The sequence below is a fragment of the Centroberyx gerrardi genome, chromosome 1 (assembly GCF_048128805.1).
Source record: "Centroberyx gerrardi isolate f3 chromosome 1, fCenGer3.hap1.cur.20231027, whole genome shotgun sequence".
Lineage (NCBI taxonomy): Eukaryota > Metazoa > Chordata > Actinopteri > Beryciformes > Berycidae > Centroberyx > Centroberyx gerrardi.
In genome coordinates, this window is record NC_135997.1 from 28,307,707 (window position 1) to 28,324,349 (window position 16,643).

Here is a 16,643-nt window from a genome sequence, read left to right on the forward strand (position 1 = left end):
CTTAATCTTTTAGATGAAATAAAAGTTTGTGCAGTTTTCTGAACCCATCCTTTACCCGTTTCTTAACTGAGAATGTAATCCTCATTTCCCTACTACAGCATGGCCGAATCTGCATATGCTTGACATTTTCAAACAGAGCACACACACACTTCTGAAAAGGCCCCTCATTCAGAGCCATAATAGAAGTATAAAGTTCACAGATCAGGTTGTGCTCTTATCGCAAGGGGTTTTTACAACCCGTTGTTTTGGACTTTCGGCTGTTTCGCCCCGCCCCTCGAGATCAGTTATTAACTTTGGGCTGTATCTCTATATACGGCAGGGCATAAATAGCAATCAGTTTCCACCTCCTGTCTTCTTCCTCTGGTGGAGACATGGGGAAAGGATTCTACATCAGCAAAGCAGTGGCAGTGATTGGTGCGGTGGCAGCCGTCGCCGCCGTGGCCACCATCATAGCCCTGTCTGTGGTTTACTCTCAGGAGAGGTCAAAGAATGAAGTGACAGCTCCCTCCACCGCCGGCCCCGCCACCACCACCGCCTTCCCCTCCACCACCACCGCCTTCCCCTCCACCACCCCCTCCACCCCTAAGGAGCCCTGGGAGCGCTACAGACTCCCCGACTCCCTCTCCCCCGTCTCCTACAATGTGACCCTGTGGCCTCGGCTGGAGCCCGACGCCGGCGGCCTGTACGTCTTCAGCGGACGCTCGGCGGTGATCTTCAGATGCGAGAAGGAAACCGACCTCATCCTCATCCACTCCAACAAGCTGAACCTCACCACCTTCCAGGAACACCACGCCAAGCTGAGTGGCCTGGGCGGAGCGGCCACGCCCGGCCTGAGCAAGACCTGGCTGGAGGGTCCCACCCAGTACCTGGTGGTCCAGCTCAGCGGCAAGCTGCAGGCCGGCCGGTACTACGAGCTCCTCACAGAGTTTGTTGGAGAGCTGGCCGACGACCTGGGAGGATTCTACAGGAGTGAATACATGGAGGATGAAGTGAAAAAGTATCATGTTCTCATTTAATTATACTTTCTAAGTCTGTCTATCTAAGTTTAGGTACTTTATTTTAGCTTTGTTTACTTGGGTTAAGGTTAAGGTTAAGGTTAAGGTCATGGTTAGGGTTAGTTATTTCACACTGAGGATGTAAACAGAGTACTAGTAGTTGTCTAGTAGTAGTGGTAGAGATAAAAGACCTGGACAGTTTTGCAGGCATGGGGATCCATCCCAGGGTTTAAACCAAACATTCACTTTGAGATGAATCAATTCAAGGCTGAGGAAAGCACTGTGGAATCCCTTTAGATTGAAAGTAAATCCTGATTCTTCTGTGTGTAATGCATTTAAATGAAACGTGTGGGGTGGGCTATGCATGCCATGGATTGTCTTTGAATTCCACTCCCTTACCAATTTAGTGAATGAGATTTAGTGTTTTATCCCTTTAAACTAGGTACAGGACATTTCTCTGTTTGGTGCATTCATCTCTATGGATGTACAGCCGTCTCAGTTAGTTATTTGTTTGTCGTTTTCTAGCTCAGCTTCAATCTGAGCCTGAAAAACACATAGAAAGAAGAAGTCAAAGAAATCAAATCTAAAACAAAAAGGAAGAGTTCCATACCAAAATGCTACAGATACATTTTGAAAGAAAATTGTTGCCTGATGTTCGTTACTCAATATTTCAAAAGCAGGTACCCGGCAATTTTTTTTCTTTTAAAGGCAAAGACCTTTACAAAATGGTAATCTTCTATAATAACTTTAAAAGAAGGAATCCCTCCTTAAACACTTAAACTCTGTGTAAAAAAAAAAACAGCTATTGGTGATGTAGACCTTGCATTCCTGGATCCATTGTCAGTTTGGTGTATTTTTCTTATTCCTGTGGATAACTGGCCAAACATAGATGACGTGATGTCATGTTGAGATATTTCCAGCAGCTACGATGAAGTTTGGTAGGAGAAACATATGTTCAGCTATATAAAATATCAACAGTAAAACACTCAAGAATCAAAGAGCAAGGGCTTCTTTCTAGACTAAACATGTTGCACCGACGTTTAACAGTCATACAGGAAGAAATGCAACAGTACCCTCAATAGTCCACAATACAAGGCAGCAACAAGGCTTGTTGCATTTGAGTAAGGGGCGTGAGTCTCACTTTTCCTTGACTGGAAAAACTCTCTTGATACTTTGCTATCACTATCAGTATTGCTCTCTCTACCTGAGAGACATAACGAGAGACACTAACTGAACTAAGTAGATAAGGCAGGTTGAAGGAAAGGGTACGATTACACAACAGCAAGCAAACTAAACACCCAATCACTAAATAACTCTTGGAATGCACTGAACATCACAGATTGATAATATTTAACAGTGCAAGAGTAATGGAGTTCTCCTTTAACTTGTATTTTATTACTGAAATCTATTCAAATTATGGATATCTCATTTTGTAGTAAAACTCTTCAAATAAGCACAACTAGATAAGAAAATGCAGTCACATACTAACACTTCTGACACATGCTGAGTCCTAACCGTTGGTGTTTGCTCTCGTCAGAGTCGTGGCCACCACTCAGATGCAGCCGACCGACGCCAGGAAAGCCTTCCCCTGCTTCGACGAGCCTGCTATGAAAGCCGTCTTCCACATGACGCTCATCCACCCCCAGGGCACTGTGGCTCTGGCCAACGCCATGAATTACGGCAAGTTCACGACTCAGTGCTTCTCGGCGCAGCTCACGTACACGTGAAGAGTTTCCTTCCCGAATGAGATATGAAGGGTTTCCTTTGTTTCCTTCCTAGTAATTATTTTCAAAAACACAGATGATGGATTGTATGCTCAAAAACGACTTAGAGCAGCTTACGAAATAAACATCTTAAAGCTGTGCTAGGTAAGATTTTTATGGAAAAATACACCTGTCTCATCAGCCTGAATCACAAAGTGAAATTCTGGTGTCAGGTTTGGTCACTAGTTGGAAATTGTCTCCACACGGGAAGTGACGAATCAGTGAAATACAAACAGTCTCCTAAACAGAAGTGAGCAGTGCTTCATCCAGATCTTTTTCCTCTCTCATCCCTTTGGTATCTTTGGTATAAAGCATCACAGACCGGCCGGGTTGGCAAACAGTCACTTCTCGATGCCTTTTGGAGCCACAGATGTGACCAGCAGTCAACATTTTTTCCTAAATGTATATGCAGGTGTTCTTGAATAAAGTCAAGTGGTGATCAAACATTTGAAACACTGTAGGCTGCTCCTGAAACCTGGTAATCATGTGCTGTCTTGACAAAGCCCCTGTCCAAGCTACAGCACTGCACTCCACACTGAAAACTGCATAGGAAACAAAAGGCATTCTTCGTAATCTATAATACTGATGTGCTAGCCATCACAAAAGCCCCCAATTGTTTATATGCCTTGTAGTTTCTCCACAAGTAGCCTACTGCAACACCCACTGCTGCTTAATCATTTTCAAATGTTGTAGAAAGAACTGAACAGGAATGTTGTAGCACAAACCACTTGCCAGACCATTGAAAGGGGAACCTAACTTGATTTTTATCAGTAATTCTTCTCAGAAGTGATCCAAAATTGGGAAAGTAACATGTAGCGAGCGTGCTGCAAAACATGGGACTTCTACAATAGCTACATGTGTTTAATTTGTATTTTATTATATCTATATAACATGCACTCTAGGTGACCAGCCTGCATGGACTTATAAGACAGTCTAAATAACTTCTCTACTGTAGGCACACAGTGAACCCTTTACTGATTGTCTCATCTATAATAACCCTGCTGCTGTCTTTGTCCCCACACAGAGACTGTTAACGTCACGATGGATGGCCACAGTGTTATTCAGACAAGCTTTGAACCCACACAGGTTATGTCCACCTACCTGCTGGCTTTTGTCGTCTGTGAATTCGCACACATCAGCACGCCACCAGGGGCAGAAGTTTTGGTAATCCTTCATTACATCCTACTGTCAGCATGCAGAGTACACACTTCATTTTATTATATCTTCTCCACAGCAGGGCAAATAGGGCATTATTGGAATTATGCCAACTCTTGAAAATGATAAATGGGAGTAAAATAGCTTTATAGGACAATGCCAGTGTCAGAGAGTTATAGCCCATTTACTACTGTCTATGTCTAGTTAACATTTCTCCCAATCATTTTGCAATGCATGCCTTATGTGATAAGATTTTTTTTAACATTTGCATTTATTTTTTTTTTAACATTTACTTACATTTTTTTTGTCATTTTTAAAATACAAACTTCACTGTGTCAAACCCAGTTTGAAATTAACCGCTCTCCTTGGGCACAATGAAATAACAATAAAACAAAAGTTCTGACAAGGGGGGCAAGAGAAAAGATAATTTTTTCTGCAGGAATCAATAAACTATTACATCATTTATCAGCTCTGAGAATGGCAGTTGGTCCTAGTACTAGTGCTACTACTACTACTGCTAATGAAAACCAAAGTGAAATCCAAGCTGCTGAGCCCTGCCGCCCTGCTCCTCTACAGGGGTATTTGTCAGTCAGTTGTGGTCCCACAGAAGGAACATTATGCTGTGTGTCTATGCTGCCCTCTACTGGACACAGTTCATGTTTCTGGTCTACCACCCCCTGTCTGTCCCGTCTGGTTAAAGCATTGTTCTGTGTCCAGATCAGAATCTGGGCTCGGAGGAAGGCCATAGAGGAGGGCCAGGGAGACTACGCCCTGGAGAAGACTGGACCCATACTGGCCTTCTTTGAGCATTACTACAGCTCCCCCTACCCCCTCAGCAAGTCAGGTAGGAAGCACACAGCTCTGCAGCAGGGACTCGTTTACACTGACACTGACAGCAAAGAGGGATGCAACTACTACTACTACTACTACTACTACTACTATAATTACTACTACAACTATTACTACCGGTACTACTACCACTACTGATAGTATTTTATATATACTGTATATTAACCATGGGTTTATGAAAATCAAGAACCATGATATATTTTTTGGACACACAAGTTTTCAGCCTGAAAGCAGTGATATACACTGGTGGTTGGGGTCTAAACAGGGATTTAGATTTAGTTTAGTTCAGAAAAACTTTATTATCCCTCATGGGGAAATTGGATTTGCACAATTTCATTACAATGAACTACAATCAAATTAATACAACATGATGCACAGATGAACAATTTAGAGCTATGGGAAAATAAAAACCGCCCAACCCTAACACACACACAATACAACAACACACCAACCTAAACTCAGTTTATCCACCTTTTTAAGTTGACATAAATCTTTATGATTTAAATACATGGCATATATCATGATGTATGTAGTTTACCCTCTTTTTTATTTAACACCACATCTCTGGTCTTAAGCACTGTAGGTACCTGTAGTAACCTCTCTAATTGTTTCTAGACCAGATAGCTCTTCCTGACTTCAGCGCTGGAGCCATGGAGAACTGGGGCCTGATCACCTACAGGGAGACGGCCCTGTTATATAATCCTGCCATGTCGTCCAATGGAGACAAGGAGTGGGTGGCAACAGTCATCTCCCATGAGCTTGCTCATATGGTACTATAGCACTAAGGACTAGCAATGATGTGCTGCATCCCATAAAACAATCAATCTTATATAGTAATTTCCTCTCATGTTAAGCCTTAATATGAAATGAAGTGACTTGTTAGAATGGACATGTTTTGCAGTGTGTTGCACTAACACGATGCTATATCCCCCCAGTGGTTTGGAAACCTGGTGACCATGAGGTGGTGGAACGACTTGTGGCTGAACGAGGGCTTCGCCACCTACGTCTCTTATCTTGGAGCCAACTCTGCTGAACCAAGCTGGAATATAGTGAGTTTAGCTCTTTAGCCCGTTCACTCAGGACACTTCTTATAGAAACGGGGATGGGGAATGACCACCAGCCACCAGACAAATATGCTTAAAAAATGCCTAAAATGCAAAAATGTAAAGGAACATTTTACTGTGTCCCTCCAGAAAGACCTGATAGTTCTGAATGAGATACATGGTGTGATGGCTGTGGACGCCTTGGCCTCCTCCCACCCCCTGTCATCCAAAGAGGAGGACGTCCAGAAGCCAGAGCACATCAGTCAACTCTTTGACTCCATCACTTACAGCAAGGTACAGTAGAATTGTGGGTAACACTTTAATGGTACGATAGCCTAATTATCTGTAAGATTTTTATGCAATAATACACCTGTTTTATCAGAACAAATCATGAAAGGAGGCTGCTACAGAGAAGACTCCAGGATCCTCTCTCATTCTCTCACTGTCCTTAATGAAATAATAGTGAAATTACGCTATTTTCCATTTTTGCTGGGGAACCCCCATCAAGGGTACCACAGAATTAAATTACTAATAAATCACTCATCACCATTAGCAGATCGCTGTAGCCCTGTCACATCTGATAAGTCACTCTCCAGCCCTGCTAATGTCCTGCTGCTTGTCATTCCAGGGAGCTGCGGTCCTCAGGATGCTGTCAGAGTTCATCACTGAGTTCGTCTTTTCCAAAGGACTCAGTGTGAGTACAGATGGTAGATAAAACAGATGAAACCCATAGATAAAACTCCCAAAGGTTGATATCTAATCTGTAGGAGTGATAAAACTCTTGATAATTCAGCACATAGCACGGCCAGAGTGTAACGAATGTGTTGTTTCCTCTGTCTGCAGACGTACTTAGAGCAGTTCGAGTATAACAACACAGTCTACACAGACCTTTGGAAGCACCTGCAAATGGTAAGATGGCACCGGACGTTACATTTAACACACCATCCTGTCAGCACGACTGCTTCCTTACCACACAATAGCTTATATAAAAAGAAATACCACCATTTTTGAGTCTGTCCATACAGTGGGTACTGTAAAGGGGACTGCCACTGAATTTCAGTATGAAACTTGATCTCCCTTCATGGCCTGAGGGATTTCTTTCTGTCCTAAGCTGTTATAAACTCTTCAGTGTAGCACCAGAGATCTGTGTGTCGGTTGTATAACCACACTGGGCTGGAGTGACAGTGATGTAAAGTCAGCTCTTTTATCTTGCATGTAACATAACTTGTTCTTGGCTCTCAGTGTTATGTAGTAGTATACTGTAGTTCATTGTTCTTTGAATTTTGCTGAGTCAGCCTCAACAAGCCATGGGCATTCATCAAGACAGCAGTGCAACTTCATGATTGTTTTGTTCCTTTTAGTTTCAGCACTTTGTGACTTGGTGCCATACAAATACTTACTCTTATTGTTATTGTTTAAACTCTCTAAATTTACACTTTACATCTCAGGAATTTATTGGACTCTCGTATCCAAAGTGATTTCCAATGAGATCAACGGTAGAATAAGCTTCAATTCCTAGATCACCAATATAACATGCAACTAATAGTAAGGAGGTGAAGGGTCAGAGGTCACAGCACCCAGACAATAGATGGAGCAAATATTCCTGTGAGCCTGTGAGTATGTATTAGTATTGCTGGTAGCAGGGTGGGCTCAGGGTCAGAGAGACTGTGGTTGAAGCAGAGGATTTTCCTACAGGGACAATAAACTATCACATTGTCATGATTTGAACGGTCTTCTTCCCAGGCGGTCGATGCTACCACGCCCAGCCTAGAGCTGCCCTACTCTGTGGAGGACATCATGAACCGCTGGATCCTCCAGATGGGGTTCCCAGTGGTCACCATCGACACCCGGACAGGACGCATCACCCAGGATCACTTCCTGCTGGACCCAGACTCTGTAGTGGACCGGCCCTCACCCTTCAAGTAGGAATCCATTTTAGCCAATGACTCGTGTGTAAATGTATTGTACCCTATTATACTGACCTCACCGCCTCTCTCTCTGTATGTACGCTGTATGTGTGTACGTATGTGCATATGGATGGATGGATGTGTTTCTAGTTATGAGTGGTTTGTCCCTATTAAATGGATGAAGCCAGATGGATTTGAGAAGCAGTACTGGCTCCTTAACAAAGAAGGTAGGATTTCATTCCGGCACACTCTCAGAGCAGCTTAAGGATGATGAACATTGTATAAAAAGATCAAGTTTTCCTCTGTTTTTTTTATCTCTATCCCAAACAGATACAAACACAAACATGACCATCGGCGCCGGCGAGTGGCTGCTGGCCAACATAAATACAGCTGGCTTCTACAGAGTCAACTATGACTCTGAAAACTGGGAGCGTCTCCTCACCAAGCTCGGCTCCAGTCACCAGGTACAACACCTGCAGCTGGAAATGACACTGCAATACTTTCTATGTGCTTGTAAATGAATATTCAAACGTCCAAACTCAATTTCATGTTCATTTTTCAGGATATTCTAGTGATCAACCGAGCTCAACTCATCGATGACGCTTTTAACCTTGCAAGGTGAGATCATTTTTTTATATAAAGCATTATTGTCACATTTTGACAGATAGATGTTGAGTAATTTCATGTGTCCTATTCAGGGCAAAGGTGGTGAACACGACCCTGGCTCTGAGGACGACCAAATTCCTCATCAGAGAAGTGGAGTACATGCCTTGGCAGACGGCCAGTCGCAATCTGGACTACTTCTTCCTCATGTTTGATCGCAGTGAAGTCTATGGACCCATGCAGGTTTGTGAATGATAGTCAACATGCATTATACTTGGTAAATAAAGTGATTCTGATTCTGACCATAAAAAATTTGCTTCTATAAAAAATTATGGAGCAATGCAGATTGGGTCTTTATGATAAAAACTGTACTGGATAACAGCAATTGGCAGAACAATGCCAAGGCAGTAGAGGAAAGGTAAAAAGGTAATAAAAAATAGTACAGGAAACATATAAGGCAATATAAATAAATATTAAACTATTAAAGTGTCTGAAGTGCCTAAGTGGTGTTGAGCATTAAGTCTGGTGTGATAAATAGCTCCTGTGTAAGATTGAGTCCAAGGATATATTTTAGGATATGCACTTTATTTCCATTTTGTAAAGAAAAAAATGTATCTTATGTTCAGTGCTCAATATTTAAGAAATGCTGATTATTACATGATTACTTATGATGTAAGTAAAGGGGTGATGAAAATTAATAACTTCATTAATATAGAGCAGAATACTTTCATGCCAGTAGTTATTTTCTCAGAGTGTGTGTCACATTGTTCAAATAGTGGCTATATCTAACTGAAGAATGTAACTCCTCATTTAACCATTTCTACATCACCTCTTTCTCTTCTCAAAAAGAAACACAAATTAACAAAACGTGTGGCATCTTCATCCTCCAGGCTTACATAAAGAAACAGGTCACTCCTCTTTTTAACTACTTCAAAAATCTCACTGTCAACTGGACCAAGATCCCTGATGGACACACTGACCAGTAAGGAACTTAATGTGTTTGCCTGTTTCATTCCTGCCTGCTTTATTCTTCTGTAATGCTGTTTTGAATTGGCATCTGTAGCATTTATTTTATTGTGCCTTGACATTTCAAAGTGATTTTTGAGATCCCTCTGTAGAATTCCCATATGATACCAATATGACCAATAAAAGTGTAGCCTTTTTAACTCTATAGGCTATATTAATTAATTAAGGTTTATTATTTATTATTATGATAAACCATAATAGTAAAAAGATCCTTCTAGGCTGATGTGATTCAGTCCTACAAGCCCCTAACAGCTGAGTCAAATGGTATTTACAATCATTTTCCCGGTGATTTATACATTGACACACACAAAGAGCCCCATCTCTGTGGTGCTCCATGCAGATTAAAACAAAAAGATGAAACTTTAACGATCCCCATGGGGAAACATGGGTAATCTGCCGGTGCAACAGTCGCTCCCCATCCGCTGTCGTAGGCTGAAAACTCATCTTCTCAAGCAGTGTCTCTCATTAACCCTCTGCACACTGATCACATCCCCCTCTCCCATATATACCTCCTCCATCTTGGAAAAATATCCTCCTATTTCTCTCCCTCTTATTTGTTTCTTTACCTAGCACTTACATTATCATTCTGTGGTCACAGGAATGTTGTCTAGACGTTGTGACCTTTGACCCTTGACCTCATTACTACTGGTTTCTTGTAATGTTGGTGATCTAGGAATTAAAACTTATTCTACTGTTACACTCATTGTCAGTCACTCTGGATCAGAAACTGTTGACTATCAGTAACTATTGGCTATCAACATCTGTCTCCTTATACCCATAAAACTAAAGGAGTAAGCGCTCCAGAGTTCAAATAAAGCGCTCCAGACATGCTTGGTGTGAATCACCCTTACTGTCAGTGTTTTCCTGCCTCTCTGATCGTCTCCTGTGTTGCTGTCCAGGTACAACCAGGTGAATGCTATTTCCATGGCCTGCAGCACTGGAGTGGAAGGCTGCAAGGAGCTGACTAGCGGCTGGTTCAGAGCATGGATGAACAACTCCACTAACAACCCGTACGTTCACAGACCACACCCTCCTTCCTTCCTTCCTTCCTTCCTTCCTCCCTTCCTTCTTCCATTCCACCCTTGATTGCTTACTTAGATCTTTCCTTCCTTTTTCCTTTCTTCCTTTCCCTCTAAAAAATAAATATGCCACGTTGTTCTAAACCAGCTCAATGCATTTCAATGTGAATGCTGTTAACTGCTGATAGTGTTGAATGTTGTCCACTGTTTTGTACGATGCACAGTGTTTTCTGTGCTCACTCTTGATAAATAGAATTGTATTGTTGAGTATTGTAGGCCTGACTCACATACCATGTGTTCTTTGTGTTTGTATTGTTCTTCCTTGCCTCCTTCATTATTGGTCTGATGAAGATCTCTATGTTTGGAACATGCAATTCTTTTTGCTTTTCTTTGTTATGTTTTAGTGTTGCCTTTTTATTATTTCAGGATGAGTCTTTCCTCATTACCTCCCTAATTCCTTCCACTGCTATAATCACTTTGACTCTTTTCCTTACCAAGCACATGTTCTTTGTATCGTCCAGCATCCATCCCAACCTGAGGTCTACGGTGTACTGCAGTGCCATAGCAGCAGGAGGGGTGGAGGAGTGGGACTTTGCTTGGTCCATGTACAAGAATGCCACCATAGCTTCGGAGGCTGATAAACTGATGTACAGTCTGTCCTGCGCCAAACAGCCCTGGCTGCTGAACAGGTCAGTAGGTCTGAGACAGGATAACCTTCAACTGCTAAATTCAGCTTGCTCAAAGTTCTTTTTTTTTTATTTAGTTTTTGTCATTATTATTAGCCTGCATTGACAGAGAGTGGTCACTACTACTTTTGCTGGTGCCTACTGAGTAAGATTAGATTAAACTTGGGTTGTTACAGCAGCAGAAGGTGATAGTACACATTTGGCGTTTGGCCTCACTGTGGGTGTGTTTCAGGTATCTGGAATATTGTCTGGATCCAGAGAAGATCCGTAAGCAGGACGCCACCTTCACCATCGTTTACATCGCCAGTAATGCCATCGGCCAGCCTCTAGCTTGGGACTTTGTCCGGGCCAACTGGGACCATATATTCAATGAGTGAGTTTTTCCTGATGGACACAAGTGCACAATTGTGCCATCTGGTGGTGCTGTGTAACTCAATAGCCAGAGCAAGGCACTAATGCTGCCAGGGTTGAGGGTTCTGTTCCCACTCATGCTAAACATGTATGCAGTCATTGAAATGTAAGGAGGTTTGGATCAAAGCATCCACCAAAACAGCAGATGTTACACAGTCTGGTGTTGTTAATGCAATGATTTAAGAAGAGTCAAAGCCTTTTCACAAGGTATTTTATTTTTGCCTTTTCTTCAGCTATGGCGGTGGATCATTTTCCTTTGGAAGACTAATTGATGGAGTGACCAAACGTTTCTCCACGGAATTTGAGTACAAACAGGTACAGCTCCTCTTATATTTGTTGTTTTTAAGGTAGCAACAGTTGATGATGATGATGATGATGATGATGATGATGATGATGATGATGACGACGATGATGATGATGATGATGATGATGATGATGATGATGATGATGACGACAAAGACAACAATACTGGGGTTTCATCCTGGTATATGCTAGTATATCCAGGTATATACTGGTATATTCTGGTATATTCTGGTATACTATGGTATATCCTGGTATATACTGATATATACTGGTGTATGCTGATATATTCTAGTATACACTGTTATATTATGGTATATATTGCTATATGCTGACATATTCTGGTGTATACTTATTCTGGTAAACTGGTAAATCACATTTATATCAGAATTATCATATATTCAATGAGTGAGTATATACTGCACATATACGGTATTAAATCTCATTCATTTTTCATGCTGTTCCGCTCCAGCTGCAGCAGTTCAAAGAGGATCATGCAGCAGGAGGGTTTGGCTCAGCTGCCGCGGCTCTGGAGCAGGCTCTGGAGAGAACCAAGGCCAACATGAACTGGGTGGCCATGAACCAGGAGCAGGTCTTCGCATGGTTCACTGACGAGGCTGCTTCTCCAGTATAATAAGCCAAATAACACTGCCCTGTCCAATACACAGCTGAAAGTTTGTAAATGTAGTTTTCTATCATGCAAATGTTCTCTATGACCACTAATTTTTTCTCCAGCTGAAATCAAATGTTTATAGAGATATAAATATTATGAATGTGATGTTTATGAAGTTGAAGGATTTGTTTTTTAAACTGTAAAGTTGCGGTAAAGCCTTTTATGGATAAAGTTTATTTGATACCAATATCTTCTTTTGTATGTTCATGTGTTAGATATGTACCGTCAAACCCTGACTAATTTAGAAGAATTCGAAAACTGCAATGTTAAGACTGGAACTATCTGTTTTCTAGATTCCAGTAATGTCAGCCCAGTCTCTGATTCAGCTGTGTCCAGGGCCAAATGGATATCATGAGGTTTTCTGCAGCGTCTCAACCGCTAATGGTGTTTACTCAGAGAGAAAAGGTGCCAATTAACTGGTCCCAGTTCAGCTGCCAGTTAGCCCAGCAGGGGTCTTTCCTTAAACACTTTAGAGTGGATGTGTTCTCTGTTTAGCGCCCCAGTGTTTGTCTAAGCTAAGCTCCGTCTCTGCCGGGCTTCAGAGTCAGAATGAAGAAGAGGACTGAGCCAGGCACCAAGTCAGCCTGGATTCATTTGCTTAATTTTGCTCAAGTTTAAAATCTAAACTTTTTTATCATAGAAGTAGAAAACTGGCAATATATCCATCTGAATTCAAAATAAATAGAGTAAGAATAATAGGGTACAAAAAAAAAGTAAGGGCTGTTATGATAAATAATGAATTTTATTCTCCGTACTCTTCACATTGTGAAAACCCAATAAATATACAATTATTTACAGTAAAAAAACATACAAAAAATATATATATTTTGTTTAAAATAACAAAAAAGAAGTTTTGTCCTTATCCTTCGTCAGAGGTCATTGTTGCAATGAAAGTGGATAAGCAGATAGAGTCAGTTGATAGCGGCCGTGTCTTTCAGCACTGTCCAGAGAAGGCAGCATGTTGTAGCTGCTGCTGTGGCGTCCAGTACTGCTGGTTGGTGAAGCAAACTCCACTAGAAACCTGACAACAGACAGACAACAGATGCTGAGTTACTGACATTGTTCATTCAACGAAAAAAAAGAAAAAAAAACACATTTCATGGTATCGATATACTTTACAATAGCGTTATCACTGGGTATTCACATGTGGAATAAACTATGGACAATTATTGTAAGTAAATGAAAAGTTTGTAAATGAAAAGTAAATGAAAAAGCCATTGTAAAGTTAAGGGTTACAGTACATCTCTGATGGAAAAGCCACTATTAAATGTTTAAAAAGTCATTGAATTGAGACCATGGACATGAACATACCTGGTATGAGTGCTGCAGAGAGGACAGCTGGGGTGTGAAGGCCTGCTCCAGTGAGTCCATGGCATCATAGCCTGGTTCCTGTGGGCTGTAGCTGGCGGCCGGCTGACCCAGGATCTGGCTGAGGGTTTGGGGCTGCTCCACGAAGCCCGGGGATCTCCTCTGCTCCAGCGTCTCCTCGCTGAGGCCCAGCTGGGCCGACAGGTAGGAGATGTAGCGGATGGTGAGGCGCAGTGTCTCTATCTTGGTCAGGGTCTGTCCGGCCGGGGCCACGGAGGGTGGGAGGTAAGTCCTGAGGTGATGCATAGCCTTGGTCAGGTCCCTCATCCTCAGCTTCTCCCTCTCGCTGGCTGTCTGCCGCTTCTTACCGGGGTACCTGGACCTGGGTTTCTTGGCGGTGCCAGTGGTGGAAGAGCCGGCCGTGGAGGATCCGGGGCAGGGCAGAGCCTGTGCCGTGCTCTGAGGTGCTGCTGGGCTGCTGAAGATCAAACAGTCCAAGGCGTCCTGTTCATTTCCACCGGCCTGGAGGGAGGTGGGGGAGAAGCAGAAGGAGTCCACGGAGGAGGTGGGAGACAGGCTGCTGCCGGCGCTGAAGTAACCGGGGTCCGAGGCCGGATCGTAGGCAAGGGGATTGTAAGGCTTCTCCAGCAGGGAGTCGCAGTCAAACAGGAAAGAGCTGTGGTTTCCCTGGAGCTGGAGAGGAGAGCAGTAGGACATCTCCATAGCTGCTGCTGAAGAGAGAAGCAGGAGTAGCAGTAAAAGTAGTAGTAGTCGTTGCAGCTTCTTCCCTGAGCAGTGAGTTGTCAGTGTGTTGCTGGTAAGGCAGGCAGAGGATAGTGAGGAGGACCAGGGAGGCTGCTCCATATATGTGGTGTGAGGTGTGAGGTTGCACCTCCGGCAGCCACCTCTGGTCCTGAGAAGCTCTGGGAGCAGGGCTGACACCCAGGCCAGGGGGTCCATGGGAAGCAGGCCCGCTCCAGGATAAGGTGTGACCTGGCAGCTAGCACAGGCATCATAAACTAGACAGATTCACACTATGCAACTCTAGCATGGGAACATAAGCATGTTTGGGACAGGGACTCGACCTGGGTCACAGGTCTGTCTCTAGGCCTGGCTAATGGACAGGCATGAATTGTATTAGAAATCTAGAGGATGGTTGGCTGGGATCGGGAGCAGCTAAATAATTTGTTCCCTAAAAAAAATCCCTTAACTATAAACTTAACTACAGTTGAGATGGATGAATATTTGTTCCAAGAAAACCAGCTGTCTTTATCTTGTCTCAAACAATCACCTAATTAAAAGACACAGAGCCTCACAATTTCACAATCTTCCTGGTTATGAACTGTTTTTTCTCCATGCTTACATAGTAAAGACAGTTACAACAACAGACATCAAATCAAAAGTAAAAGAATTGAATGAATTAAGTAATTGGCAGCAGAATGATTGAATGAATGAATGAATGAATGAATGAATGAATGAATGAATGGCCTTGTGGTTAGCAATGAGAGAGACCGTCCCAGGTTCGATCAAACACAATAGTCAGTGCTTCACCCATATTTCCTGATGAAACATCCTTGTGCAGGACACTGACCCCTACCTACTCATTAAGTGTATGAGCGTCAGATAAATGTCTTAAATGTTAAATCTTATGGATGACACAACTTTACTCGCACCATCCGTGGCCACTTTACCCTCGAATACCTCATGAATTGTGATGATGAAAAATGAAGAGGGATTTTGGCAGGTCCACCAGTCAGTAGTACTACTGCTTTCTTTCTTATTTGGTTTCCTGCTCAGTCTGAGGCTGCAGAAGTGTGCCGGGGCAGCTGTGAGGCGTGAGGAGTTCACACCTCGTCCTGTTTGGACAGGAGTAGGCCTCACTGTTAGCCTGGGAACTGGAGCTCAGCTAGCACTAAGCTACTGGCTAACACATTTTTTTTTCATGAGAGCAAGTTAGAGTTGAGAACAGACTATTAGCACAGGAATAATAGACAAAATTGCAGCCTTCAATCAATTCACTATTGTTAGATGCATTAACAGTAGTGATGATTCAACAGCCATATTATATCTTTAAGAAGTACTTCATGCCCCCCCCCCCCTCCATGAATCACACCCCTCCTCTAATTGCTTTAATGTGCCCTTGTCTTGAAAATACTCTCTACTTCCCTCCTTATTTCCTTTCCTAACACTTCTGTATCAGACATCATCATTGTTAGATCACAGGACTATTTTGAAAGGAATATTATTCCTCCTCCTCTATTCCCTCTTATCAAATTTGCTCTATAAAAAAAAAAACTCTAATTCTTTCCTTAGCATGTATTTCTTTTTTCTTTTTTTTTTAGCATTTCTGTCAAAAATATTGTGAGGGTGCTATCTGACCCTTGACCTCGTTATTATTGGTTTAGGAACTGACTGTACAGTTGCAATTTGGAAAAGAGCAGCTAAATATGAAAACAGCTAAATATGAATTTAAAGGTACAGCAAAAAGCTTGTCAGATTTATAGTTGAACATTGGCACATAACTGCTGCATGTAGATTTGCATTTTAAGTGCAAATCTACATGCACTTGAAAATCTAGAAACTGAACATAACACATCAACATACATTTGACATCATTCAAAACACAAAAGGTATTGCATAACAGATTTACATGTTACATGTAGCAACACATCACACTTGTGTCTTGCTCTGGCAATTAAGATCTTTGCTACCAGATCAAAACAAAAAAAATATGGAAAGGCTTTGCTCCAAAATGCTACGTAATCCATATTAGAAAATATCGTATCTGATGTTATTGCTCAATATTCTATTAAAAGTGATAATTGCATCTTCTAAAGTATTTTTAAGAAGTCTAAGTTTGCTAATAACTTCATTAATGTTCAACAGTGGGTTTTACTTTCACCCA

The 16,643-nt window shown here is 42.2% G+C and overlaps 2 protein-coding genes across 2 annotated transcripts; one reads left to right on the top strand and one right to left on the bottom strand.

The window, feature by feature from the left end:
- Positions 1-371: 371 nt before the first annotated feature.
- On the top strand, positions 372-12,391 carry LOC139910140 (aminopeptidase Ey-like). Its single transcript, XM_071897360.2, has 20 exons — positions 372-997; positions 2,533-2,675; positions 3,783-3,922; positions 4,631-4,757; positions 5,378-5,532; positions 5,698-5,811; positions 5,956-6,099; positions 6,434-6,499; positions 6,649-6,714; positions 7,549-7,727; positions 7,863-7,939; positions 8,043-8,176; positions 8,275-8,330; positions 8,411-8,558; positions 9,206-9,297; positions 10,241-10,351; positions 10,882-11,049; positions 11,279-11,419; positions 11,691-11,772; positions 12,230-12,391. Exons 1-20 carry the CDS (start codon positions 372-374, stop codon positions 12,389-12,391), a joined length of 2,931 nt encoding a protein of 976 aa, XP_071753461.2.
- A 973-nt stretch (positions 12,392-13,364) lies between these two features.
- Positions 13,365-14,461, bottom strand: LOC139910141 (uncharacterized). The gene is made up of 2 exons (XM_071897361.2): positions 13,742-14,461; positions 13,365-13,451 (listed from the first exon to the last, which is right to left on the bottom strand). Exons 1-2 carry the CDS (start codon positions 14,459-14,461, stop codon positions 13,365-13,367), a joined length of 807 nt encoding a protein of 268 aa, XP_071753462.2.
- Positions 14,462-16,643: the final 2,182 nt, after the last annotated feature.